This window comes from Columba livia, chromosome 17, assembly GCF_036013475.1.
Source record: "Columba livia isolate bColLiv1 breed racing homer chromosome 17, bColLiv1.pat.W.v2, whole genome shotgun sequence".
Classification (NCBI taxonomy): domain Eukaryota; kingdom Metazoa; phylum Chordata; class Aves; order Columbiformes; family Columbidae; genus Columba; species Columba livia.
In genome coordinates, this window is record NC_088618.1 from 11,416,758 (window position 1) to 11,444,624 (window position 27,867).

At 53.8% G+C, this 27,867-nt stretch overlaps 1 protein-coding gene and 1 long non-coding RNA gene across 2 annotated transcripts; one reads left to right on the forward strand and one right to left on the reverse strand.

The window, feature by feature from the left end:
- Positions 1–1,533: 1,533 nt before the first annotated feature.
- TBX3 (T-box transcription factor 3) lies at positions 1,534–15,246 on the reverse strand. Its single transcript, XM_065033852.1, has 8 exons — positions 14,865–15,246; positions 13,843–14,287; positions 11,773–12,040; positions 10,389–10,535; positions 8,275–8,351; positions 6,832–6,989; positions 4,586–5,289; positions 1,534–3,791 (listed from the first exon to the last, which is right to left on the reverse strand). The coding sequence occupies exons 2-8, from the start codon at positions 14,235–14,237 to the stop codon at positions 3,342–3,344; spliced, it is 2,199 nt and encodes a 732-aa protein (XP_064889924.1). The 5' UTR covers positions 14,238–14,287; positions 14,865–15,246; the 3' UTR covers positions 1,534–3,341.
- A 183-nt stretch (positions 15,247–15,429) lies between these two features.
- On the forward strand, positions 15,430–18,686 carry LOC135575645 (uncharacterized). Its single transcript, XR_010466811.1, has 3 exons — positions 15,430–15,641; positions 16,349–16,416; positions 17,325–18,686. It is a non-coding gene; the product is annotated as an uncharacterized LOC135575645 (long non-coding RNA).
- The last annotated feature ends 9,181 nt before the right edge of the window (positions 18,687–27,867 follow it).

A 27,867-nucleotide genomic window follows, 5' to 3' on the forward strand; every position in this document is an offset into this window, starting at 1 on the left:
GGCTGGCAGCGGCCGACCCCGCCGCTCTGCTCCCGCCCTGGGCCGGGAAACCCCCACAGGGGCCGGGAAACCACCCCCTCCACCCGGGGCCGGGTAAGCCCCCTTAGCAGCCCCAGCTCCCACCCGCGAGAAGGATCCGGGTGGAAACCGGTTTGTGGGGCCGCAGCCCGAAAGCTGGCTGCCTGCAGACGCTGCTGCTTCTCGAGATGGGTTTTCGTGTTTGTTTGTATTTATTTATTTTTCTTTTCCTTTCTTTCGCTAGACCCGACGCCACCTCTGTCCCTAACAGCCCCACCTGTGACATTGCCAGCAGCCATCACCTTGGGCCACCCGAGGGTGGGGGAAGAGGGAGAGAAAAAATCCTGCTCAGCCCAAACTTTCCCCCCGCTGCAAGCGCCATGTGTTTAAAATACACACGCTTCCCCTGCCCCCCGCAAGCTGGAATGGGAAGGGTCCCGTCCCCCCATGAAGGGGATCTGAGCAGGGTTTGATGTGCATTATGGGGACTTGTTACAAAATCAGGGGGAAAAATTCTTTATCGCCACTTTCACCCACTGAACGTCTTTTTATCTCGGCGGAGCAGGAGCCGGGGGCCACGGGCCGAGAGGCAGGCAGAGAATAAAACAGGATACAGGCTGGAAGTACATCCTTATAATATTTATTACTGGCGGAGGATGAATCACTTTCCAATATACGGGCCACTAACTGTTCAAGGGAGGTGGGGGGGGAGGAGGGAAATCTCTTTTACAAGGAGAAATATATATGTTCTGCTAAAGGATGTGCTCATAGACTGGCAAAGGTACAGACAGGGGCTGCCAGGTCTCCTTAGTTCTCTTCCCAGTGACCTTCCAGGCCACTGGTCCAGCCTGCAGCCTGGATGCCTGTTCCCGTTTCAGCCATTTTCTAGCTTAATCTCAACACATCATCAGCCTAAGGGGAAGAAGGGTCGAGTCCAAGGGAGGAGGGGGAAAAAAAGCGAAAAAAATAAGAAGGAACAAACATATATTTCCAGGCGATAACTAACTGGAAAAGCCAATTCCTCTGCCCGGATGGGAGGGAAAATGAGCCCAGCAGCACCATCAACTCCTGAGCACTTTACCTGGAAACTTTGGAGGAGGGCTCCGCATTAAAATTTAACCGATCTATTCTCTGATTCTTCACTTTTGCGTTATTAATTTATGACAGATAAAAGCATAGCTGAGCCTTTCTCATTAACTTTTCAAACGCCACTTAATATTGCTCCATTAAAAGAGGTGACTTGTTTGCCTCTGGATCGACTTGATAAAGGAGAGGGGTGAAGACGGAAAAAGGTACATTAAACAGCTTGCTTAAAACTCGTATTTCCCCACCAACAATTCAAACGGCACCATCGCGACTGGTTCGTACTGGCTCCTTCCAGGAGAAACGTCTTAATATTGGGAAGGGGATGGGGGGGAGGAGAAAGGCAGAAGAGGGATATATATCTTTCAACCCCTCCATCCTCCCAGGCACTTTCGGGAGGGCTGGGGTGAAGGCATTTCACAGTACGCCCAAGACATTTCAATAAAAATTTATTGAAACTTCAGCGACTTTTAAAAGGGGAAGAAAAAAAAATACAGGAAAAAAAATAGCAAGAACTTCTCAACATTTATATAACACAAAATATACCTTCATTTTTTTTTTTCCTTTTCTCTTTGAACCAGCTCTGAGCACCTGACTTTCAAGCCAAGAAAATATGCACTCACTCAAACAAAGACAACAATAAGCACAGTAGTAAAACACCATCGTGGGGTTGTTTCTTGACACACCAAGGAAATGGGGAAAAATAATACGAAGTAAAGAAAATCATAGAATCTTCCTTTTTGTTTTTTCTCTCTCTCTCTCTCAAGCCACTGGAGAAGCCTGTTGTCATGTAGTAACATATATATTTGTTGTTGTTGTTATTTCATACGGAAAGTAGAGCTTTGAACACTGCAAAACTGGAGGATTAAAAGCTACCATGGCACGTTGCTTTCTCTTTTGCTCCCTTTTGTTTTCTTGTAAAGGTCTTTGATTAATTCTGTTTGTTTCTGCCTTGCCTTCTGCATTCGGCTCCTCTACAGAAGGACGAGGTCAGTTTTTCTGGGGTGAACTCTGGGTTTAAAAAGTGAGCCCTCAGAAATGGGGGTGTTTCTCCTCTGGGTCGGGGGGGTATGTTTAAAGGAATTACGACCTTGAAATGAAAACGACTGAAAACAACAACAGAAGAAAAAAAAAAGAAGACAGCTGCAACCGTATTTACAGATATATGTACAATGTCAATAAATTAAAGTTTAATTTCGAGTATTCATATTCCACGTATTTACAAGAGTTATCAAATAATTACATAAATACTTTGCTTTAATAATAGTGTCTGCTCTTTTCTTCTTCTCAGTATGTTTAAACCTTGTTATTGCATATAAAATTAAAGAGGGAAAGCTGTGATAAACCTACAGTCAAGCTACAGGGGTTTTCAGATAAAATAAATTCGCTTGGTTTTTTTCTTTCCAACTACACTTCTTATTGTTGTTGCTACAGGGAGGATGTTTAAGGGAGAGGGACGAGGGTCTTATTTTTGCTTTTATTATTATTATTCATTTTTCCCTGGGATTTGAAACGAGCATTAAACAACAAAACCCGACTGAAACAAAAAAATACCTCCCCCCCCCCAAAAAAAAAGCAGACTACTATGGAACATGCAAAAAAGCCACCAACTGGCTTTCAGACATCACAATAATATTTTAAACACACAGCTTCCCTTAATATTGACTAAGGGGGTTGTTGGTAACAACCCGCCCAGGAAACAACTGTTAAAGAACCGATATGCAAGTTACTTACATACTTTACTTTCGGAATGAAAAAATCACTTCTCTTACTTAATTTTTATTCATACGTTTGTTTGATTTTTTTTTTGTTGCTTTATTTCTGCTTTTAGGTTTTTTCTTTTTTTTTTTTTTCTGATTTTTTTTTTTTCACACAGTTCATTAAAAAGAAGGAGGCTGCCACAACCCCGCCGGTGACCCGGCCCGGCCAGCCTGCTCCCTGCGAGCAGCCTCCGACCCAGCGCTCCCACCTCGGCTCTGCTCCCCCATCCACGATCTTCTCCCTGCCCTCACCCCCCTGCTTCGCCAGATACCTTGTTGTTGATAAGCACGCACAAAACGTCGGGCGATTTTATATTTTAAAATAATAAAAAAAAAATATATAGAGGAAGAAGAAACAAAATAAAAGAGGGGGGTAAAAAAAATATATATAACAACAGCTCGCGGGTGGAGGATGTGGTTTCTTTCAAACAAAGTGCACTGCAAGACTGATTTGAAATGAGCTCCCGGAGGCCGGGGGGGTTATGGGGAGCCGCTGCGGGATCTGTCCTGCTTGGGGTCGAGCCCACTGACCAGACGCTGGATGTTTTGCAGTTCACTGGTCGCCGCCTCCTTGTCTGCTCCCAGTTTGGGGGAGAGGGAGACGGAGCCGGAGGAGAGGGTGGATGAGCGGCTGGTGAGGTCCGAGGCGGAGTCCAGGGGCACGGAACCGGGGCTGGTGGTGGGTAACCCCCCTGCTTTGCCTTCTCCGGAGCCGGTGGCCAGGCCGGGCAAGGCGGTGGTGAGGAGGCTGCTGCCGTCGGGCAGGGGGACGGGCAGCGGGTAGGGGCTGTAGCGGAGCCGCGGCCGCACGGCGTTGAGGAACGGGTGCCGGTGCACCGAGCTGGAGGCGGCGCTGGAAGCGGCAGCCGCCGCCGCCATGTAGGTGTAGGGGTAAGGGAAGAGGCTTCCGAAGGGAGACATGGCCAGGCCCTGCGGGAGGGGAGGAGAGAGAAAGGGAAGGGTTACCGGCCTGCACATCTTCCCCCGGGGGATGCTCCGCGGCACCCCCGCGCCAACACCCCCCCCACTTCCAGGCACACGCCATTGGAGAGCTGACAGTGGCCGAACTGCTACTGCCCACGGGAGGGGATGAAGATCCGTCCTGCCGGTGCCGAAGCCAAAACCACCCGGACCCCCCTCGAGTCAGCCCTGTCCTGCACAGCCCCCACCCCGCCGCGGGGGTCATGGCCCAAGAGGGGGGAGAGGGCCGAAATGAGATAAGGGCTGTGCTGTCTCATTCCCCACCCTCCTCCTTTTCCTCCACAGGGAGATTTTATTTCTCCTCCCGCAGGTACAGCTGCGCTCCGCGCAGGGCAGCCCCGGGTATTCCTCCCCTCATTACGGCGGCTCCACTCCGCAGGCTGGGACGCGCCCCGCAGCGCGGAGCTGCGCGCTGGGACTTCCCGGGGAGCCGCCAAACCACGGGGGAGGCGGGGGGCGGGGAGGGACAGAGGCCTGGCACAGTGTCCCAGGGAGCACGGGAGTGAGAGGACTAGTGGGAGAGCTCCGGGAGTTCAAGCTGGGCCACCCCCACTCTCCCCGCCCCCCACCCTGGGGTTTTCCCACCTCTGACTTTCCCCCAAACCCACCGCCTGCCCCTGCGGAGAGAGCTGGGGTGGGAACCCACAGCTGGGAGGCTAAAGGGGGTTTTCCGCTGCCTCCCCTTTTCCCCCGGGACGGAGCCCCCCCTGCTCCGGAGGGGCAGCACGCGGGGGACGCGGTACCTGAGAAGCCAGGACATGCTGCTGCAGATGGAAAGGCAAAGCAGCCGCCGATGCTCCCGAGAGTCCCTGGGCCGCCGCCGTGGCCATGACCGTGTTGTCCAGTCCCGAGACACCGGCAGATGCCCCGGAGACGGTGGCGAGCAGGGGCCCCATCCCCGCGGCCATGCCGGAGAAAGCCCCCCCCATGGCGAACTGCCCGGGGTGCAGCAGCAGCGGGTGCCCGTTCCCCAGCGGGTTGAAGAACTGCTGGCCGGCCAGGGCAGGGGGGAAGCCGAGGTTTTGCAAGTGTCCCTGACTCAGGTGGGCCGTGCTGTCGGTCTGGACCGTGAGGGGGGCGAAGGGCTCTTTACCCAACAGCCGGTTCTCATCTACTTTGGGACCATCCCTGAGGGGGCTTTTCAGTTCCTCGCCGCTCAGGCTTCCCCCTCGGGTGCTGGAAGAGATAGTAGCTGGGCTGTGCCGGGAGTCCGGAGGGACTTTTTCCGTCCTCTCTCGGCTCCGACTCCCCGCCGAGTCGCCGGGGAAGAAGTGGCTTTTGGAGGGGCTGCCCCCCTTATCCCGGGGGTCGTCTCCCGCGGCCGCGGCAGAGCTGGCCGGTGCTGGGGTGGTGGCGGTGGTTGTGCTGATTTTGCCCGACTCGTTGGCTTCTAGCAAGGGATCGTCTTTGCTGTCTGCATCGCTGTCTCCCTCGCTGGGGCAGAGATCTGCAAGACAAAGGGAAGCGGGGCTAGGATCCGGCACAGCACGTCCCTTCAAACCCCGTCGGGTTGGGAGAGAGGGCAGAAAGGCTTCCTGGCCGGCCAGAGATTTAAATGTAAATACTTCCTTCTTTTTTTTTTTTTATTATTATTCTTACATAAATAAATACATTCCCCCGGCTCCCACCGCCCGCCACATCCGAGCCAACCCGACTTTTACACAGCGCAGCAAAACTGGCTGCGAAACAAAGCGGCGGCCCGGAGGAGAGACCCCCCAGCCGGGCGGGCCCGGGGCCAGCGGCTCCGCTCTGCCGGAGCTGCCCGGGAAAGCGGCACCCACGGCTGCCCGGGCGGCGGTGAAGCCCCGGTGAACCCCTTCGGCCCCGGCAGGGACAGCAGCGTCCTCCCGGCAGGTTTAGAGGGTCTTGGGGTTGCGTCTCCTAAGAACTTCTCCAAAGTTTTCAACCCTTTCCATGGGTAAATTTTAAAGAAGAACCAAACCCACACAGTCGCCTCCATCACTCCCTGGACCCCCCCCCCCCCCCGGCCTCCTCCTCCTCCTCCCCAAACGCATGCACGGCTTCGTTGGATTCCTCTGCACTTCATCTCCTAATTTCAGCGCCCCAGGTGCGAAGCTCTGGTTTGCTTTTCGGGTCCCCTCCCAGCTCCCCTCCCCTCCGCTCGGCAGGACTTTAAACGAGCGAGTAAGGCAACAACAAAAAAGAAGTTGTTTCCTCCTCCCCCTGCACCCCCCCCGCCCCTGAATGGATTAATACATGTGAGAGAGCTGCAGACAGCTCCCAACCCTGCACGGAGAGAAATCGAGGGTGACTTTTCTATAACAAAGTTCGGGACTGTATCCAGGGAAAAGATCCTTCCTCTAATAACAGATTCAGAGAGGAATATTAATGGAGTGACTCCAGTTTTGAACTTTTGCCCCGTGGTCTGTCTTTGCTCCCTTGACTCGGAGCTGGCTCCTTTCTGAACCAAGAAGGGGAGGAATGAATGTGCAGCGGGAGGAGAGGGAGGCTGGGGGGAGAGGGAGAGTGAGTGAGAAGGACAGAGAGTGAGAAAGAGAAAGAAAAAGAGGGGGAGAAAGAAAAGCAAAGGAAAAAGGTTAAAGATGGAAAGAAAGAAAGAAGGAAAGAAAGAAGGAAAGAAAGAAAGAAAGAAAGATAAAAAGAGCAGGAAAGACAGAGAGGAAAGGTAAAAATAAGAGAAGAGAAGAGAAGAGAAGAGAAGAGAAGAGAAGAGAAGAGAAGAGAAGAGAAGAGAAGAGAAGAGAAGAGAAGAGAAGAGAAGAGAAGAGAAGAGAAGAGAAGAGAAGAGAAGAGGAGAGAAGAGGAGAGAAAAGAGAAGAGAAAGAAGCAAGAGGAAAGAGAAAGGAGAGAAGAAAGAAATCAGAGAAAACAGCGAAAAGAAGGAAAGATAAAGGAAGGACAGAAGGAAGGATGGAAGAAGTGCCAGAGGGTGCGGAGGTCGGATCTGTCACCACACAGAGCAGGCCCCCAGGGAGCCAGGGAGGGTCTGGGGGGGCGCAGGTCTCACCTTTGAGGCTGGAGGTGCCGACGGTGGGTACGGTGGGGCAGGACGACTGGGCAAAGCACTTGAAGGCCGTCTGCTCGTTGGACGACTCATCCGAGGTGGGATTTTCCTTCTTCTGCCTCTCGTCATACACCCGCATGGACTGCAGGGTCAGCTGCTTCCTGCGGACACACGCACCCGCTGGGCGAGTGGACCCCGGCACCCCCGCCAGGACCCTCCCCCAGGACCTCTCATCCCTTCTGGAGACCCTGTTTGGGGATGGTTGGGGCAGGGGAATTAAGGGCCAAGGTCCCCTCGAGGGGGGAGCGCGTTTTCTCGCAGGCAGGACTTGGCTGCTAATGAGAGGAGATTTCTTGGAAGTGGTTGAGCAGCTCCTCAGCAAGGGCAGATATTAAAGAGAAGGGGCGGAGGGGAGAGGGAAGCATTCCCTGGAGATTAGCTTTTAAAAACGCTAGGATGTTCCAGAGATATGAGCCATCTTAATGGTTGCTAAGATTGCTAGGAAGTGGTTATTTTGTTAGGCACTTTATGTAATCTTTTCACCAACAATTAACCCGGAGTAAAAAATCTATTTATATTTAGAGAGAAATTAGAAATCATTTCCGTCCTGTGGCTCCAGCGTTGGCTTTATTTTCACACTGATGGACAAGAGGAGCTGACGTGTGTGTGTGTGCTGGGAAGGGAGAAAGGCCTCTTGTTTTACACTACATTTTCCCCTTGCTTTTTTTTTTGGTTAAATAAAAGATAAACAGACCGATTTATTAATTATCCAAACCCTAGTGCAAATGGCTGAAATATCCTGTCTGCTCTAACAAACCAAAACGAAGGCCCCATAAAAGGAAAAAAAATCCCTTTCTCTATTTACTCCAATATTAAAAATAAAAATCTTGAGACCCACTAAAATGAGTTTGATCCATCCATCTACCTATGGCACAAGTTGTGTCCTGCTGCTTTTAGAAAAAATAAAGAATCTTCTATCACTAATTGCTTCCATATTCATGAGACACCTCTGTCAAAACAGTTTATTTATATGTTTCTCCTCTATACTTCAGTCTTTTTGATACAGTCCCTAAGAAAAGGCCAGAGGAGATTCAACCAGCGATCAGCTTTGCCCTCAATTCTCCGTCTTTTCCAATCCCAGATACACACTATAATGTTACAATCCTCCCAAAATTTTAAGGGAAACTTCTTTCTCCAGTGATACTTGCTTAATATATCACCATCCCTTTGGCCAGCCAAGCCTGTGATGGAAAAAATAAACGTGGAAAGCAGGAAAGAATTCCCATTCAATCAGTTTTGCCCTAAATAGCAACAAGATCCTTATGAATTTTGACGAATTTCGGGGGAAAAAAAAGTGTGGTTTGGTGATTTTGACCTCTGCACGTGTTCTGAGCTCTACACACGGAAGCCAAACGGGGCATCTATATATAATCTATCCAGACTCACCTTTTTTCCCTCCTTCCATTCCCGGTGTCCCGAAAACCTTTGGCAAAGGGGTTGTTGTCAATTTTTAATTGAGTGATCTATAGGATAGAGAAAAAAAAATACGCAGGGGGTTGGGTCAGAAATAAGGAGATTTTACATTAAAAACCAACAGCATAACCTCTCCCCGGTGCCCTCAGCGCCGGCAGAACTTCATTAGGAGCAGGACAGGGAACGGGGCAAAGGTCCCTGTTTTTGGGGTGAATCTCCGTGGTTTCCCGAGCCGCTTTGGAGGCAGCTTGTCCCCAGTCCCCCGGGCTGTGGTGGCAATGAAAGAGCCCCGTGTTGCTGCCACCGCATCGGAATTAATTTAGCCGTGCAATGCGATCCATGCAAGTTATGCCTGTGCTTAAAACTCTTTAAATGCCATAATTAAACCGCAAAGGAATCATACCCACCCCCTCGCTATAATAAAATATTTCATATAATCGCATTATGCTCCGCGTGTGCGTGTGTATTGGGGCGCCGGGGGTGCCAGGAGCCAGTTGAATTTTTTTTTTTAGAAGGAGGATGAGGGGGGTTTACGGTTTTGGGTTTTTTTGTGACTGCTTGGGGGTTTCATCGCGATTCGGGTTATCGCAGGGAATGGCTGTTTCTTCCTGAGTTCGGAGGGATGGGGGGGGTGCGGAGCACCCCGTGCCCTGTACGATGTGCCGAGCTGGATTTAAAGCCCGGCCGGGGGGGTGTCCCGTAGCTATAACGGGACGCGGGCGGTAGGGACAGGGATGCCGCTTACCCGCAGCTCCCCCCAACCCTCCAATTTGAAAAGCAGAGCACGACCCCGAAGAGAAAACCCCTGTCTGCGCTGAGTGAGGGGCAGGAAAACCCACTGCTACAAACCAGCGGGGCTTTTTTGATCCAGGTGATCCGGCCGTGGCTCCTGACCCGCCGCCGAGGCGGCTCCCGCACCGCCGCTTTCCAGCCCATTTCATGGCAATCACACAAATATGCTCATTCCTGCCCTTCAACCAAGCCGGCCTCAGCTGATAGACCGGGGCGAACAGCCCTGCTGATAAGTCCCAAAGCAAAGTCTACTCTCTATACACGGCTTTTTTTTTCCCGTTTCCTTGCAAGCGCTTGGCCGCGGAAAAAGAGGAAAATAGTCCAACCCCGGAGAAACGACTTTTTGGAAACTGAGGGTAGAAGGGTGCAGGACCCCCCCACACTTCGCCCTTTAATTCTTAATAGCGAAGGAACGGGGAAGCCGCAGCGAGCGGGCGCTGCACATCCAGACCCTCTGCGCTTAACGCACACGCAAAGTTATAATTTATAGACAGAAAAAAAAAATCAAAGCCCCTTTTTTTGGCTCCTTCGCTTCCTTCCACTTGACTTAATTATCGTAAATTCGCCGTTTGCCGCTCTCCCAAATATACCACCTTCGTCGCAAGTGACAATAAACCAGGAGAAATGGAAAGGCAGCGTTTGCAGCGCTGCAAAACTTTCTCACACCGGCTCTTTCAGACCTTCCAGCTAAATTCAAGCGAGATAACCCTCTCTGATCAGAGCATATTTCTGCACCACAAAAAATAATAAAACACTGCAGGATGCAAAAAAAAAATTCATAATATAATAATAATAGGAACCATACGTGCGCTCCAGCCTTATTGCCAACTGCTGTTAAAGGAGCTAAAACAGCACAAAGGCCAAGAAGAATTACAAAATCTCCAGCCCCGCTGCTCTCCCCACTCTGTCTTTCGACACACGGAGCCCGATTTTTTTTTTCTTCTGATGCATCTTAGATTAAATCCACACTAAGAGCAGCGATCCCCACACTATCCCGTCCATTTCCCCCCTTTTCTCCATACCAAGAGTGAAAATAACCTTAAACAGCACCCCATCTTCCCCCCCCAACCTCCCGTTTAATTGTCTTCCCCGATGTGGGTATTTGGAGAGTGCCCGACCCCCATCCTCGGCGCCTTCCCGAAGGTGGATCAAGGAGGTTTTGGGGGCAAGACGAGGGTGGGAGACAGGGAGAGAGGAACGGGACGGGCTTCGTGATTTTTAGAGGGAACAATGCAGAGCAAAAGCTCTCTTAAAAGCCAAAACACGTAAAACAAATCCTTTCTTAATCTCCTTACCTTATCATTCTGGTATGCGGTCACTGCGATGAATTCAGTCTCCGGGAAAACGTAGGTCCTGAACGTGCTATAGGGAAGCTTGAGAATATCGTTGGCTCGGACGATGTGGAACCGGGGCTGGTACTTGTGCATGGAGTTTAAAATGGTCTGGGGAGGGAGGGGGGAGAAGCGGCCGGCAGCAGAGAAGGCGGGGGGGGGGGGAAAGAAGAGGGTCAGCTGGAGCGATACCCCCGCCTCGCACTTCCCCCGGCCATCGGCACTTTCTCCTCTCTAATTTGCCTTCCCTCTCCTTCCTCCCCTCACTCCTCCTCCCCGCCGAGCACACTCCAAACACACGCACACGCCTTTTGCAGCATCCAACAAAAAGCACTGACAGCTCCAGCTCTCCGCTGGACCTTTCCGAGGGACGGGGGGGCGGTTAAAATCCCAGCAGAGCTCTCTTAGGAGAGGGGGAGAAGCTGTTTGGGCTCCGGCTGCGATGTCTTTTGATTTCAACGTGCAAAATAAAATAAAATAAAGCAGCAGCAGCTACAACAGCAACACCACCGCGAGAGCCTTGGCTAGGTCTAATTGCTCGCCCCAATCCACTTAAGGCCTTCTGCGAAAGGCAAAAAATGTATCGTCTAATCAAATCACAGCCAGCAAATGCAATCCTCGGCACATTAGAGATCCCCTGACCGCGGCCACCACCAGCAACCCCCGGCTCCGAGGGCGGACGCTTTCCCAGGAATAGAAAGAAATGGCCAAGGATCGTCACAGCACTTATCAGCAGGTTTGTTTGATTTCACTCTTAGGGTAAGTTTTTATCTCTGCACACCCAGTAAATGTAAAGGAGTGGATAGACATGAATGGGCAACTTGACCTCTGATTTTGGTCCCTGTTTATTTTCACTCTGGCTTGCTTTACATTATCCAGATTAATATATATTTAAATGTTTGCATACTTAGGCCTTTAAGACCTTTATACACATATGCATATCATTTTCTTACACTTAAAAAGTGTGATCGACTTTATTAAAAAAATATAGAGAAACATACATAAAGCCACCACAGCTCCAAGAAATATCGAGTTGCACTATACTGGAAATATATCTCTAAAGTTAATGCTGAATGGGACTGAGAGGTTACCGAATAAACTCGAGTGTTTAATCCCGACCTCAGCAATAGAGAAAAAAAAAACCCGAAGGGATATTATAAACTGGACAGACACATGTCTCCCGTGTGCGTGGATGACAGTATTTATCCCCCATTTTCCCCGCATTTTCGCTGCCCGTGGGAACTGCCATTCGGGTCTGTGGGTCGAATCCCCCCACCGGGACCTACCGCTCCGGCCAGGCAGCGAGGGAGGGCAAGGGGAGGCAAAGGAAGGTGTAAAAGGCACTCACAAATCCGTGCTTGTCAGAGATGTTGTTAGTGAGCTTCAGCTTGTGAAAGGTGACGACTTTGGACATCCATTGTTCGCCGGTGGCCGGGCTGTCCGGGTGGATGTACATTCTCTTTGGCATTTCAGGGTCAGCTTTGCCGGCTACCATCCACCGGGAATTATGGAATTTGTACCTACAATCATCAGCCGCCACAATATCCATCAATAAAATGTACTTGGCCTTTTTATCCAGTCCAGTGCATCTCACTTTAAATGGAGGAAACATTCTCCTATGGACAGAGAGTGGTGGTGGTGGGGGGGGGGGGGATAAAGAAAACACAAGACGAAAATAAAATTAATTACAGCGTTTAAATGAGCTCCTAAGTCTCCGCAGCGCGTCCACCAAGCAATCGCTTCAGCTCTCAGAAGCAGAAAAGTCGTGTGTTCACCCCCCCAGCAAAAGGGCTTCCCCCCCGCCCCCAGCGAAAAGGTTTCTCAAACGCTTAAAAGTTTCAGGAAAAAAATGGTCTCTGGGATGGGAGGCGGAGGGTGGAGGTACGTGTGTTCCCTAGAAATCAGCAGGCGCCTACCCTCTGCCATTCCTAAACAGCAAAGCCTCATTTAGGGCTCTCAGATCTCTCATTATTTTCCTTTTCGCCTGCTAAACAAAGAAATGGGAACAGATCGCGCCCCGATAAAATAAATATTCCGCATTATTATAGCCCAGTCCGCCGACGAAGCGCGGGGAGGGGAGGTTTTCACTTTGCAAATGAGGAGAAAAAAACCCCTCCAGTGAGGGCAGGGTGGCTGCCGAGGGTTTCCCAGCGCTCCAGCCTCCCGGTGATAACCCGTTTGTGCAGAGGGTTCTCAGCAAACCCCGCTCCCCTCCACTCCCAAGTCCAGCTCGAAACTGCAACAGGATACCACAAATTTGCTGTTTATTATATCGAGCGGTTGGCATTCGGCAATCTCAACTTAAAAGGAAACACATGACTTTGCAACATGTAAGAGCGCTTAATACCCGCCGAGGCTTTCGCGCAAAAAAAACCCCTCACTTTTGACCACAATTAGCAGAGAAAACTTCAGGAAAGCAGTAAAATGGGCGAGGGGATTTCCCCCCCCGTCTCCCCTTGCTGCTCTTAGATTTTTTTCTTTGCCTCAGCAACTGGTGCTCTGCAAGTAGGTGAAGCTTCAGCTGAAGGCCATCTAAGAAGACTTTCAGGAGTGGCATCCTCAAGTAATTCTGGCAAATTACACGCGAATTGTTTGGGAGGTTTCTAAGAGAGTGTCTTAAAAAAACACCCGGGTGGTGAAGGGGGTTTTCTCCCTACGACTCGTCGTAGCAATAGGTAGAGTTGTAAAAGAGCACGCCTGTCAATGAGTAGCGAATATAGAAAAGGATTTCAGAGGGGTAATGCTACTGAAAGCAGAAATGGACGCGATGTGTATGTTCATTCATTCCCACGTGAAGGTTTTATAAATACAGCGACAGGCAGCGCGGAGCTGCAAAACCTTCCCTGCCCCTAAAGCAGCGGCTGCAGGACCTCTGAGGGGTTTTGCCAGCTTTTTGTGCATTTCCAGATATAATTAGTCAGCACAAACACAGCCTAGATCCCAGCAGAGACACAAGCAAAACAACTGATAAACTGAGCCGACCTGCAGCTCCCGCCTCACCAGCAGCGATACACCGCTTCGAATATATTTTCCCCCTTCTCTTAAGGAAGAAAAACTCCGTGCAGCGAACCTGAAATCAGGCAAGCTCCTTTTCCACCCTCAAATTATTTTCTTTCTGCTACCAGTCTCCTCCAGAAAGCATTAAGCCACTGAACCATGAAGGGACCCCCTCGCCCCCTGCACACGCACTCCGAGCAGGGCCGGGTCGTGCCTGAGACTTTCCCTGCAAAGTGGTGCCCGAGATGAGCTCGGATCTTCAGCTGCCTAAAAACTTTCCATAGTCCAAAGCAAAAGGAGCTTTATGGAGGAATTTTTCAGGGAAAGAGCCTTGCTCTGGAGTGGGGTGCAGAGATTGAGGGGTGGGGAAAGGAGGGGGGCAAAAAAAAAAAAAAGGCACGAACCCCAGACCCAGACCTACCTTCCCGATTTGGTAATCACCATCTCTGTGCCTCTTTTATGGAATTGCTCCCAAAGCTCTTTGGCTTCCAGATGCACTTTCGGGTCATCTTCCACCTCTTCTTCTGGCTCCAGAGTTTTTAAAGGCCTCAGATGGGCTGCTGCCTGGTGACCCAGGGAAGAAAAGGGGATACCAGTCTCTGCAGCCCCCACTAACTGATCCATGATGGGTTTAGCCAGAGCCCCGGGAAGGGAGAGAGCGGCTGCCCCATTGGGAGGCAAAGCCAGAGCCGGGAAGAAGGGAGGCTGATGTCCCAACACAGCGCTCATGGCAAAGTCCGGTGCCCGGTGAGGTAAAAAAGGATGATAAGCCATGCTTGTCCCAGGGATTACTGGATCTCTCATCGGTATATTCATCCACTCCACTCCTTGATCTTCCTACTGCTGGAGTAGTCCCGGAGTGGTTTCTAACAGCACATCATGAAGAAGAAAAATTAAGATAATAACAATAACAGCAATAAAGCACCAAAAAATAGGGTTGGGGGGAAACAAGCTCTAGACAGCACAGTACATGGGGGAGAGGCAGAACTTCTACAGCCTACAACTTCCCGAGCAGGAGCACATCCCCAGCCCTCGGGACAGCGGATTAACAGGATTGTTCATTATTTGTCTTGCTTTTTCTGTGTTCGGTCTCTGGAGGGTTGTATTTATTTTTTTTTTTTCTCCTGAGTGGAAGTCCTTGCGCTGGAAAAGAAACGCCGAAAAGGGGGGAAAAAAATCCACCGGGTTCGCTGCCTGTTCCTGTTGCCGCAGAAGGGCTGGACAAGCCGAGGTCCTTTTTTTTCTTCTTCTTTTTTCTCTTAGTCTCAATCCCTCTTGTCTTCTTCCGTGGCGAAGGGTGACGGCTCGGAACTGGGTTCTCTTTTTGGGTGACTGGCTCTTTTCCCCCCCTCCCCCCCACCCCTCCACCGTTCCTCCGTACGGTCAGGCTGCAGAGCAGAGGCTGGGAAGGGAGGGAAAGCAGAAAGAAGCAAACAAACCCACCACCCCTCGCCGACCGAGGAAGGCTCCTGAGCAACCTTCAGCAGCAAAAACTTGTAGGGAAATCTCGCTTCCGCCTCGCCTTCCCCCCTCTCCAAGCAGGAGTTGGTCAGAGTGCCCTGATTTCCATCAGGATCTCTTCCTTCTTTCACCCTCCTCCTTTCCTTTTTAAAATTCTTTTCCCCTCTCTTTCACTCTGCCTTAAACAAACAAAAAAAAAAAAAAGGAAGAATTACACTCTTGTCTCCTCTCCAGCTGCGCTTCAGAAAAGGAGAGAGGGAGAAAGAGAGAAGGAAAGAGAAAGAAAGAGAAAAGGGGGGGAAGAAAGAGAGGAAAAAGAGAGAGAGAGGGAGAAGGAGCCTCTCAGCTCTGAGAATTCCCTGTGAGTCTGTGCTCTGCGTGCACCAGATTGTATGGATGTGTTGTGGGTTACAAGGGAGCTGGAGCCTCCTTGATTGGCTCTTTGACGCTTTCGGACCAATTGTGTGGCTCCATAGGCGTGGTTTTGACAGGTCGAGTGGAAGGGGGACAGAGCCGAGTTATAAAAAGAAGGTGTCGGAAACTGTAACGCTGCAGCAAAGCATCACTAGTACTCCGGGCCGTGTGAATATGTCAACATGATCAGAGGGGAGGGAGCAGGCAGCGCCCGGGGAGGGCGGCCGGGAGTACCCGCCTCTAGAGGGGGGTGTTCGGGGCCGCCTCGCCCCCCGGCCACGGCCCCGGCGAGATGGCAGGCTGGGCATTTTCAGTGCTCGCTCCCTCCTCCAGCCGCCTGCCCCGGTAGGAGCTTCCAAAGCAGCGGCTGCTGGCAGCGCTGGAGAGGCGGCGGGGGGCGCCGGGAGCGGGTGGGGCTCCACGCGTGGTGCTGGGGTCCGAACAGGGGTGTTCCCCCCGCCGCTCCGCACCCCAGCCGGGCCGGGCACTGCGAGTTCTGCCCAGCCCGCAACTGGGGGACCCCCCCCCGCCCCACCCAGAACGCCGGACCCACCCCAGCCGGCCGCGGGGCCCGGGCGGCCGCACGCCCATCCCCGCCGCGTCGCGGCTGCCGCCGGTCCCCGCAGCCGCCGGGGTTTGTGACACCCCCTCTCCCGCAGCACCCCCTACCCCCCCACACACGTTCTCTCGCTACGGGAAAGTTGCTTTCTTCAAACGAGACAGCACCCCTAGGCGGGGGGGCGGGCGCTTTCCTTCCCCCCGCAAATCTGGGGGCGAGCCCCGGGGGGGTGGCAGACGGCCAGGGGGTGGCTCTGCGGGTCTCCCCCCGGCGCGGGACTCGGCTCTGCCTGCCCCAGCGGCCGCCGCCGCCGTTATTATTGTTGTCGTGGGCGGCTGCAGGCTGCGGCGAGGCGGGCTGGGGCCACCGCTCGGCTCAGCCCCGGGCCCGGCGGCTGCTAATCGCGCCGGAGGTGGGGGGCAAGGGGGAGACTAGAAAACGGGAATTTAAAGAAATGTATTATTATTTTTTTCTTTCTTTCTTTGGCTCTGAGGATTAAGGCCAGTCCGCTGACACCGGCGCCGAGAGGGTTACGCTCCCACACCCCTCCTCTTCCATGAGGTGCGCGGGGAGGAGACGGGAAGTGCGGCTTTCCCGGCGCCCGGGCAGCGCCGGGCCGGGGGGGGGCCCTCCCCGGGTGCCCCCGTGCCCGGGCTCGCATGGAGCCAGCTACCCCCTGGGGAAGGCATCACGCGTGGGCCTGCACTGGCCCCACTGAGAGGGAAGAGCCGGACAGGATCCGCGCCTGGGAAGTTTCTGGGGAGGGGAGGCATGTTCCCGGGGGAATGACAGTGCAGGGCAGCAAGACGGGGCTTCGTGTGGACGCGTGTCGGTCGGAGCCGTGGGCATGCAAGGCACGGGTCGCCCACGCGTGTGTCAGGAGGGATATCCCAGCGCTGGGGATGTGCCGAATTATAATCCCCCCTGCCCCGTTGGGGGGCCCTGGGGGCTCTCCCGACAATCCCCCCATCCTGCTTTAAAGAGGGAAGATAATCCTCCGGGAGCGGAGCGGCGGAGCGCAGGGGCTCGGCGCTGGCTGCGCGCAGATGGGAGCGGAACCTCTAAAGTGATTAGCTCTTCTAACATTGCATTTTTGACGCACATGGTTAAGAGCGCTTGGCGCCAGCTTGGTGAAGTCCCTGTAGTAACCAGCGTCTAGGATCGCTTTGCATTCACCAAAATATCTCCGCTTTGGTCGGGGGTGGGAGTGGATGGAGAAAAAAAAAAGAGGAGGAGGGAGGAAAGGAAGCGGGAGTAATGCGTTCAAAGAGGATGGAGGGGGGTAAAGTCTGATGTGTTTCACGGAGCCAGGAGCTTGGCTACCCGCACAGCGCTCGGCTGAGCTGTGCAGATAGTTACCAACGAAGGAAGCGATTCTTTACAACCGCTGCTCGGAACCGGTCTCGGGCTCCTGCTTCCAGCCGCTGCCGCGGTGGGAACCCCCAAACCCTACACCTTCCCTTTAACAGAGCCCACAACAGACTCCCGGCGGCTTCAAGAAGTTTGCCGCAATTTGCCCCAACCGGGCCGCCGCTCTTCGCCGGGGACCAGGAGGTGCCCACGGGCTCCCGCGGGACAAGCTCAGCCGCTCCCAGCCCCGTCGCGCCCCGACCCCCGCGCCCACCCCGCCGGTGCGCGCCCTCGGCGCCGCAGCAGAGACGGGAGTCGCTGCCGCCCTCCGCGCCCGCCCCGCACCTTGCACCGCGCTCGGCACCCACCCGCGCAACGGCCCGCGGAGGAAAATAAAAATGTTTGCCGCTTATGATTTCCAATTTCAGCGTCTGGCTAATGGCGTGCAAACTTCCGCCAGTTCCGAGTGACCTCCCCGACGAAGCCCCCTGGAGACTCGTATTATGAAGGGAGGCTGCACTAATCTAAGATCAAAAGCGGGAAGGTGCGAACAGTCTTTGTCTCCCTTCGGCCGCCTCATTCCCCCTTCTGTGTGTGATAAATCTACCCTGGCGCCGACTGCGCGCTGGATGATTAATTTGCAAGCAAACAAAAGGGACCTGATGGCCAGCCATCTTAGTTAAATATTGGCCAGTGCTTCCAGCTACTTGTTAGCCGCCTCTTTGCCAGAAATAAATAAATGAGCGAGGCGCAGAAATAAGTAAGGAGATCCGCAAAAAATTAATGACAAAGCGAAGGGGAAGAAGGGGGTGTACGGAAAATGGAACAAAAAAAAAAAAAAAGAAAAAAGGAGATGAGGGCGGCTGATAGCGACGGGCCGGGAGCGGGGTGGAGGTGGGATCGTGGGGGGAGGCAAGGGCGATATCTGCGATAGCCGGCTGCCCCCGCGCCTCCCGGCCCGTCTGCAAGCTAGGCTCGCACCAAGGCCGACACTATCTTGGCTCTTCAAAGAGGCATGAAAGGTCTCCGCTGTCTCCCCGGAGAGCAGCCAGGCCGGGGCTCTCTAATCTCAGAGCGCAAAGAGCTAAAGGCGGCTCCCACCTTCCCTCCCCAGCTCCCTGATGCCGCCATCCGCCAGCACCTCGCTGGGTTTCCCCTGGTTCAATCCAGGCTGGAGGGAAAGCGGAGCTGGCCAGACCCTGGGTCTTTGGTGGTTGTGCGGCTGGGAGAGCTCTGCTTGCTCAGATTTCACCCTCCTAAGCAACTTTTGGTGTTTGCACGTGAGCTCGGGGTGTGCAGTGAGCTTGCCCCGTGTGTGTGTGTGTGTGTTGGGAGGTGTGGGAGGTGTGGGCTCTGGTTCTCTCCCGGTGGCCTGAAGAGCCAGCTGGAGGAAGGAGGCAAGAGGAAAATAAAGGCAGCCCAGTTTTTGGGCCCACACGTCTTCTCCCAGGCCTGCAGGAGCAGCTCCAAGGCGTGTGAGAGTGCGTGGCAGGGCTGTGTGCGTGCTACACGGCCTCTGTGTACATGGAGATGTTGCGTGGGTGTGTGCATCCAGGAGGGATTCATCCCTGGGGGACACTACAAATCCCTGCTCCGACAGCAAAACCTGATGTATCCCTTGCACTCATGCATGTGCTGGGTGCTCGCAGGGGCTCTGCAGGAGAGGACAAGGCCTGGTACAGGGCCAACATGCACAATTTAAGCAGGGTTTTGCATCCTACCTATGCATTTCCTTATCGCGCTACCGGTCCCAAGCACCCCCAGGGGCCCAGAGCCATCCTGCTTGCCACCCACCCCGCACCCTGCAGGATTCATCCCTCTCCTCCCTCCCTTTCCCCCGGCGCCGCAGCCTCCTCTCTGTCTCCAGCCCTTTGGAAAGCAACACCCCACCGTGGCCGCGCTGTGTTTATCCGAAATAAAATGCAGCGGGCTGGTTTACTTTGGCAGGCTTGCAGTAAATACTGGCTGGAGCACGGGGGGCGTCTGGCAAGCAGTGATTACACGCTTCTTCCGAGGTAAACTCTTCCCCGTTCCCCATGCAGGCCCTTCCTCAGCCCAGGAAAAGGTGTCAGTAAACGGGGGCCGTGTTGACACAGCTCCATCCCAGAGTGGCACTGCAGGCCACAGTGTAATGAAGCGGGTCCCTGAGGAAGTGAGTCTATACACTTGGACTATATAAACTGCTACGGGGAGGGGGGGTCACTACAGCAGCTCTTTGCTTTCCCCTTTGGCAGAACCCTGCCTCCAATTGCCAGCTGAATTTCAAGGAAAGCCTGGCCTGACATTTTTGCCAAATAACCTGCTCAGAACCAAAAAGCACAGTAAAGCATCAGAAACAGCAAGCAGAAAAAATTCCCCGTGTCTCTCCCTCAGCAGGGAGGGCCCCATCGTATCCCACTCCAATCAAAGGGGCTGTTCCCATCTCTCTGAACAGAAGTGGAGTGGGGAACAGCAGGGTCTGCTGCCCTTCACAGCACAGCCAAGCTCAGGGCTTTGCAGGGCCAGGGAGAACCCAGAGACTGCGTTACACATGCCTCACTGGAGCACTGAGGAGAAAAAAAGGGAGGAAAGCAGCAGCTGGAGAGGTTTCTCGCCCTCCAGCCCTCACTAGGATGTGTCCCTCCAGGAAAGGCTGCTCATGTCCCTGGCACAGCTCATCCCAGCCTGGTGGGAGCAGCGCAGCACGACCATGGCAGAGCCGCTGGGGGGTCAGGCAGCATCATCTCCCCGGTCTGGGGTCACCGCAGCTGCCTGCCCTTCCCTGCCTGCCTCTGCCACAAACAGCCCCCGGCTCCTGGCTCCTCCTGAGCACCCCCAGCCTTGGCCTGTCTCCTACCAGGGGGAGCCCAAACATCAGGGTTCCAGGATGATGATTTTTTCACTCCTCTCACAAACATCACTCAGATCACCAGTCCTGACCCAGTTCCTCCCCTCCCCACAAGACCCGTGTTCACTTTGTTCCTGTCCCCAGCCAGCTCTGACACTCTCCGGTCACATCCACTTTACCACCGATGGCAGAAGAAAATTAAGGAGCACCCAGAGCCACCTCTGGCAGCTTTCCCCTCCGCCTCCCAGTGGGGCCCAGCCTCACTGCCCGGGACACCTCAGAGCACAGCAAGGTTTGGGGCTCGTCCCCTTCCTTCCCCAGCTCACAACTCTTTTACCCTTTTCCAGCCGTCTTTGCACCACTCGGTTTCCCCTTGCCACAAAGCATCCCCCGCTGCACACGCAGCCCCTGCGGCCCTTTCCACCCCTGCCCCGGTCTTGCTCTTCTCACCGATGTGTTGCTGGCAGAGGCAAAATGAAAGCCCTGCGCCCTCCATTACTCTCTTTGCACCCACCCTTGGCCAAGCAGAAATCGTGAACAGAGTTCACTATTTGGATAAATTTGTTTTGTTTTTTTTTTTTTTTTCTTTAAATAGCCAGGCATATACATACAGTTTGCCGCTCAGGAAGTAGCGCTAATTGTCGTTTCCTATGGTCAAACAGATCTATCTTTTCAATGCTGTCTTTGTGTGTGTGTCTGCGTGCGAGGGGAAAGAGGGAAGGAGTGGATACGTTTATTCAATTATTTAAACACACACACAACACAACAACAGCACCGAGGAGGGACGGTTCCTCCAGCTCTCCAGATGCGGCATTTACTCCCCCCTTCCTCCTCCCTGCAGACCCAGTAGAACAAGGTACTCGAGAGTACCCGGCAAAGAAACCGATTTTATCTGCTTTGACCATCAGCCGTGTTCTTTAACAACCCAGAACCGGAGCCTTTCCCATCTCCATCCCCCCGCCCCGGCCCGAGGGGTGGGTGGGCAGCACCCCCCGGGGCTGCGGAGCAGTGCTGAGCACCACCGGGGACACGGTAAACTCCGGGTGACATCAAAGCAAGGAGGGGATCCGGGAGTCTCTGGCACCGACGCTGACACACACTTTGCTCCCGTTTTCTTCCCACATGCTACCAAGTCACCCGGCCATCGATTGATACCTCGGCCTGGAGGAGCGGGGGGGTTGACCAGCTGTTGCAAAAGGACATGGTAAATCTAATAGGGGCTGCTGTCAATAGAGAAATGACAGAGGAGAAGAATCGGCTTCTTCAAGTCTGCTGAACTAACACTCATCATGTAGCCGCGGACACGTATTCTCCATCGGAGCCTGGTATCCATTACTATTTTCCTTACTAGGTTTCAATTAAAAAGAGCTATAACCCCCACACGCACACCCCAAGGCAGGAGATACATGAAAGAGAAGAGGAAGCAGGGGACAACTCCTGCCTGTACGCGACGTTTGTTACAAGCCCCGAGCCCTCGACATGCCCAAGAGAATTCACCCCGACCCCGGGGTGTCCCGGCGGGACCCCGCGCCCGGTATCGCTCTCGCCATGGGCTGCAGGACTTCAAAAAACGGCTAAAAGTGGATGTTCCCGACGCGTTTGGGCAGCAGAGAAGCTCCCGGTCGCGGCCGTGGGGGACTCATGGCGTGACCTTGTCCCCAGTAATTTCATTTCACTCATTCCCTCTCGGTTGAAATGGAGCCCAAAGTATCCCCAGCGCAGAGAAATTAAAAAAAAAAAAAAAATAAAAAAAAATCTGGGGACGGAGGGAAGCACTTTATTTTTTCTAGTGCCCGGTTAGAAGGTTTAGAGGCGGCTAGGAATGGTTTTTTTCTTCCCCCGCAGCCCCTCTGTATGTTTGACCCCTGGCATTTGCCGGCGCAAGGCGAGGGAAGGGCTTTACCCTCCCTGCCTTCATAAGGGGGCTGCAAAATGCAGCCGAAATGTGGCAGCTCAGCCCTGGGAAACTTTTGGGTAGCGGCAAATTTCGCTGAAAAACTTGGCCGTTTCGGCCGGCCTGAAGCTGAGTCCCGACGTGCAGGGGAGGGGGCCGGGAGGCTTCGTCCCAGCGGCACTCCTGAAGATGTTGGAAGGAGAAAGTCCTCTTCTCCTTCCCCACCGCTTTCCAACTCTCTCTGCTCCAAGGGGACAATTCCCCGCGGGGACTGAGCCATCCCGGGGCAACCGGGGATGGAGGGGGGGCCGGCAGCCCAGACCCTCACTCCCACCCCTGCCCTGGGGGCTCCAGAAAGCCCCGCCGACACCTCCCGGTGCTTCACCAGCAAGCTCGTTTCTTTACGTGCTCACACATCTACACACGGTGCAGCAAAAACCTCCGGAGATAATTTCCGTGGGGAGCACAATAAGATGGAAATATATATATATATATAGGCAGAAAAAAAAAAGGGGGGGGGGGCTCTCTCTCCGTCTTTAAGGCGTGGGAGGTTTTGCAGCGCTGTTTTATTTTAGTTCAGTATTTTGAACGAACTTCAGATTGATTTCCGGAAAGCGCAAACGCGCACACATGGGAAAGTGAAAAAACCGGTCCTTCGAGGTCACCTGAGAAGGGGAGACGGGATCTGTATATTCCCCCCCAAAAAAAATAAAAGAAAAAAAAGCAGGAGAAGGGGAAAGATCCCATGTTTTTATAGTTTAAAACTACTTTGAATTATTCGCTTTTAATGGCACACGTGTCTGCAGAAAAGGCTCTGCTTTCGATCTTACACTTGCTCCTTGCTTTTCTATACATACGTATGTATGTGTATATACATATACGAGCTTTACAGCCCCCACTTCATGGCCAGGTTTCTCTCTCCCCGTTCCTCCACCCTTTCCTCCCTTAGACCAAAAACAAGTCCCAGGCCACTTTTGCTCCTCCGGTAATTACTCTTCTGCTGGGATTCAGAAACACAGGGAGAACCGACTCTTGCCGCAGCGTTTTCTCTAGAGCAGCAGGGGTGTTGTGAAAATTTATGAAACCCAGATGATCCAGGAGTTGGGGCAGACGGAAAAGATTTCCAATTAAAGCCGAGGGGAGCAGAACACAGCCAACTTCGCGTCGCAGGTGTAAACAATATTTGTGCAGCTCTCGCTCCGCTTCACCAAGCGGATCCTTTCCCCCCTCCTGGAACTGGGATTAGAAGGGAAAGGTTTGGGAGGTTTGCTCATTGCTGGCTTTGGTGGGGAGCCGTGGGGCTCGCCCTTTACCCGGCGCCGACCTCCGCGGTGCGGAGCATCGTTCTATTCTCTGCGGTCGATGCGCGCCTGGGCGGCTCGGTGCCTGCAGCCCCCCCGGGGCCACCGGCCGCCACCTTCTACCCCTGAAAAATGCCCGCTCACCTGTTGCTGCAGCCGCTTCTTTAATGGCATGGACTTAAAGGGAAGCTAAACCACTCATAGGCGGCTTCGGAAAAGCGACGGCAGAGGAAATAATTCCAGTTAGACGGGAGATGGGGTAGGAAAAAATAGACTGGGAGCCGGGGCATCACTTCTGATCCTCTGGATAAGAAGGGGAACGCGCTCCCGGAGAGCAGAGTCACTTTATTACTACTTTGGTACCAGTTCTTGGGGGGTTTGGGAGCTTAAATTGAGTCGGGAAAGTGTTTCCCGGTTCATGAAGTGCATTCAGGCGCCCAAATCACCTCGGGGGCCGTGGAAGCCACCACCTCAGCCCTCCAAACAGCTTTTTTCTCGTTAGAGTGAGGCTTGACACACGCTCTGAGCACAGGGCACCCTGAGCTTCTGAGGTTACAGTCTAAATAAGGGAGAAAACCATTAATGAATGTGTAATCCGTGTTTTCTTTAAATACCATTAGGACAATTGTCCGGATCCCAGGTCAGGGAAAAACGCTGTTCAGTGGAGACAGGAAGGCGACGGGCTGGAAGGAGAAAGGGGGATTTTAAAAGCGAATAAGTGGGTGCACCGTGCATGGCGCTCACCTTCTGCAAAGACAAGGCATGATTAATGCCCGCCACTTGTGTAGCTGTTTGTCCCTGCCCTGGCGCAGGCTGTACATGCAGCACAAATCCTGCTGCTCTTCCCCCGACAGCAAAGTGAGCAGAGCATATTGTGAAAGACTCTGCACGCTGGGCTGAGGGAGGGAGAGGAAAAATTAAAAAAAAAAAAAGAGAAAGAAAATACAAGACAAGCCCGTCCCAAGAGCTGAAGTGGGCAGAGTATTACATGTACAAACATCCAAACAAGATTGGAGCAGTACAAAGCGTCGGAAAATCCAGAGCAGCCACATAAAAAGAGGAGTTAAGTAGGAAGTGGTGTAAAAGTGTTGTCATTTATTTTGCCTTCCCTTACAGATGTTCTGCATAAAGCTCTATCTTAATGAGAGAGGGAGGGAGGGAGAGAGGGATGGAGAGAGAGAGGGAAAGAGGGAATGAACGCCGGTTGAACCGAGCGCTCCGCGCTCCCACCGCGGGCGGGGAGGGGGTGCGGAGGTCCCCGCTGCCGGGACCCGCGGAGAGTCGGGCTGGCCCCGCGGGACGCTCCGTGGGCTCCGGCCACGGGATGGCGCGGCGGCCGCCCTTTCTCACCTGCCGCAGCGGTGCTCACCTGAGCGGCCCCGCTACCCCGGCCCCACGCACCCCCAGCCCCGGCTCTACCCCGGGTTGGGGGGGGGACGGGGACTTGGAGGCAAGGAGGGGGGCAGCGGCTGGAGCAGTGGCACCAAATTGCAATAAAAGAACTATTAGAAGTGACAGCCAGGCGTTTATGGGCTGAGAGACAATACGTGCCCCGGTGGAGAGTATCTCTGCCTCCTCCGCCGGGGAACCCCGGGTCACGCAGAATAAGCGGTCCCGGGGGTGGGTGGTGGGGAAGCGGGGGGGGGTGAAGGGGATGAAGGAAGTTCAAATCCAGGCGATGAGAGTTTGGCTGCGCAGGAGGCAGCCCCTGAGCTGCAGAGTTCGCCGTCATGGATGAATAACGCGGCGGGGCGAAGGAAGCGCTAAACCGAGCTTAGGGACCGGGAAGGGAAAGATCGAGTCTTACAAACCAGCTAGACTAAAAATATCCACCATCCCCCCTTTACATTTGAGGCCGGGTGAAGGTGCACGAGATCTAATATGTCAGGTGCAATAAGAAGGGAGCAAAAGACCCTGCCTAAAGCTCCCCTCGTCCCGCACCTCCTCCTCCCCCGAAATACAGTGATCACCCCCCTGCCCCCAAAATCTCAAGCAAATAAATCCAAAGCCAGGCCTCGCTGTCACCCGCCAGAAAGTGAAACAAAATTGCGTTTTGCGAGCCCTGCTCATCCTGGCAAGACCAGGAAAGGAGCCGGTCACCCCAGAGCCCCTCTCTGCCCCCGTCCCGGGGGCAGGTGCCTTCAGGTGTGCCCTCCCCATCGTGAAACGACAATCCCACCCCGTACCAAAGCGCTGGGAACAGTAGCTGGGTTTAAACAGAGAAAAGAGTCTGTTTGCTTCTTTATTAGTGTCGAGCCTACTCTAATTACGAGAAATCGCTGCTCTCGGGCTGAAACGACGTGTTGTCTTGTGCTTGTAAAGTAACATTTCGAGTTAATTCTTCTCTGTCTATAAAATACAGGGGGAGCGGAATATAAATAAACCGCTGTCCATTTGTTTAATGCTATTTTAGCCAAATTGACTGGCCGGATTGGAATTCGACATAAAAGCTTTAGTTTGCAAAACATCCGCACTGTAACGTCTGGAAGACAGGGCTTGAGCTCCAGCGCGACGGGCACGTTAACTGCATTAAAACCCCTCCATACATTTTCTAGCTTTTGCTTTTCTTTCCCTTTTGCAGCATATCCACCCGCTCCCCTCCCCGCCTCCGGGCGCCCGCGCCTGTTTTTCTCCAAATGAAGTATTTTACGTGATCGATGGAAGGAGTCATTTGGCCCATAATTAGGTCAATAAAATCAATGTTTATCCCTCTGATGGCCTGAAAGCTAATAAATTCCTCTTTTATATTCGCTCCCTCCGAAGATTAGAAACGAGCTCCACCAGCCCCAGCGACGGCTCCGCTCGGCCGGGCAGCCGCGCTCCCTCCGACCGAGCCTGTCCCCCCAGAAAAGGTTTAGCCCCCCAAAAAGAGCTATCGCACTCCTAGCCTTCCCCGCTGCCGCTTCTTTTTCAAGACGGGGCATTTCACAGCGAATCCAGATGTACTCTAACCCTCTATCACACACAGCCGCTCCCCTCCTGTCTCCCAAATAACTTTATTGCTTGATTCCCTTTGGAGACCCTGATAAAATTAAAAAAAAATCCCAACCACCACACAACCCAATCCTTTCCATGAACATTCAGGGAGGTTTGAAGGCGCCTTGGAGAAATCCTATTAGTGCTGGGGAAAGTAAAGCTTTTGGGACAAAATAAAAGCGCGACATATTTATTTTGCACGCAGTTAATAGCGAGGAAAAAGCATCCCGGTCCTAATCAGATCAATATAGAGACACACAAATCTTTGCAAAGGTTCAGCAGTTTACAGTGGGTTCCAGACCTTTGACATACATTGCGGATTAATTGGGCACTGTCAAGAGGGGGGGAGAGGAGGTGGGATTCCAGTTAATTAGTCGAGAAATGAATAAAAACTAAACATTATCGGAATTGTCTGCGGGTCCCGGTTTGTTAGTGGGGATTTGGGGATCAGCTTTTGTGCGCCGTAAATTGGATCTGAGTAGCGTGGTGCTGTCTTACACTGTCGTTTTGTGAACTGGCGACAGCTCGAGACCATGGGAAAACTTAAAGGGAACCTGGGGCCAGTCACAGAGCCTCATTATCTCATGTCGGATACCATCTTTCGGGGAGAGCGTTTAATCAACAGTGGCACACAATCCTTCCCTCGCAACCTGGGCAAACCACATCACCTTCCCTTCCCTCCGCCCTGCAAACAGCCCGACGCCGCAAGACGCCGGTCCGAAAGAGAGGGAAAAAAATAACAGACCCCCTTTTCCCAAGTTAGTGAAACCATCCTACGAACTCGGAGGCGGCGGTGGAGCCCCCGGTGCCCCCTAAACCGGGGCTGCCCGCTGCCCCTCGGAATGCGGGGGGTCCCCAGCCGGACGCGTGGGGCTTCACCCGTTTGCGTTTGGAAGGCTGGTGTTGGTTCTCCCCGCTCCTTCGAGCTTTGCCTTTCCCTACAGGGTTAGTTTTCCCCGCGGAGCTGAACGGGGCGGTCCACACTGCGCACCCGCGGAACAGCCTCGGCCGCCGTTCCCCGCCGAAAGCCTGGCACCGCCGGCTGGTTTCCCTTCCTCCCCGGCCTGTTTTCCTCAAGGAAATCACGGCTTGTCACCCGCTGCCTCCCCGGTCCCTGCGGCCAGGAGCGGGGCTCCCCGGGCCACCCCGCCGGCGGGCAGGGCAGGCAGGACGGGCAGGGCGGGCAGGCGGTGGAGTCCCGCGGGCCCAGGCCAGCAGAGTCCTGCCAGGGTGTCACTTCGGCTGGAGAAAGGGAGTTTCCCTTCACTCTCAGCAAGGTGAATTCCCAGGCACCCTCCCTCCGCCGTCTACCCTGAAGGGTCCGGCTGGCAGGAAGGAGGGAGAAGGAAAAAGAGCTGGGAAGGAGCGAGGGATCCGGCAGCACCTTCCCTCCGGCTGCGGGAGAGGAATCCTTACGGGGGAAAAATCTTTGGCATGGAAGGCAAATGTTACTCCCCGCCGCACTGGTGCCCCGAGAACGGAGCACCGGGGTTCCCCGGTGCTGTCCGGGCCCATCGCGGAGCCTGGCAGGGCTGGAGCGAGGGGAGCAGAGAGGGGGAGCCCTCAGCCCACGGGAACTCACAGCTGGGTGCGGGGTCCCCCCCCGCCACACCCCGAGACGCTTTGCGTGCTCTCAGGTGGGGAGGAGACCCCGCTGTCCCCCG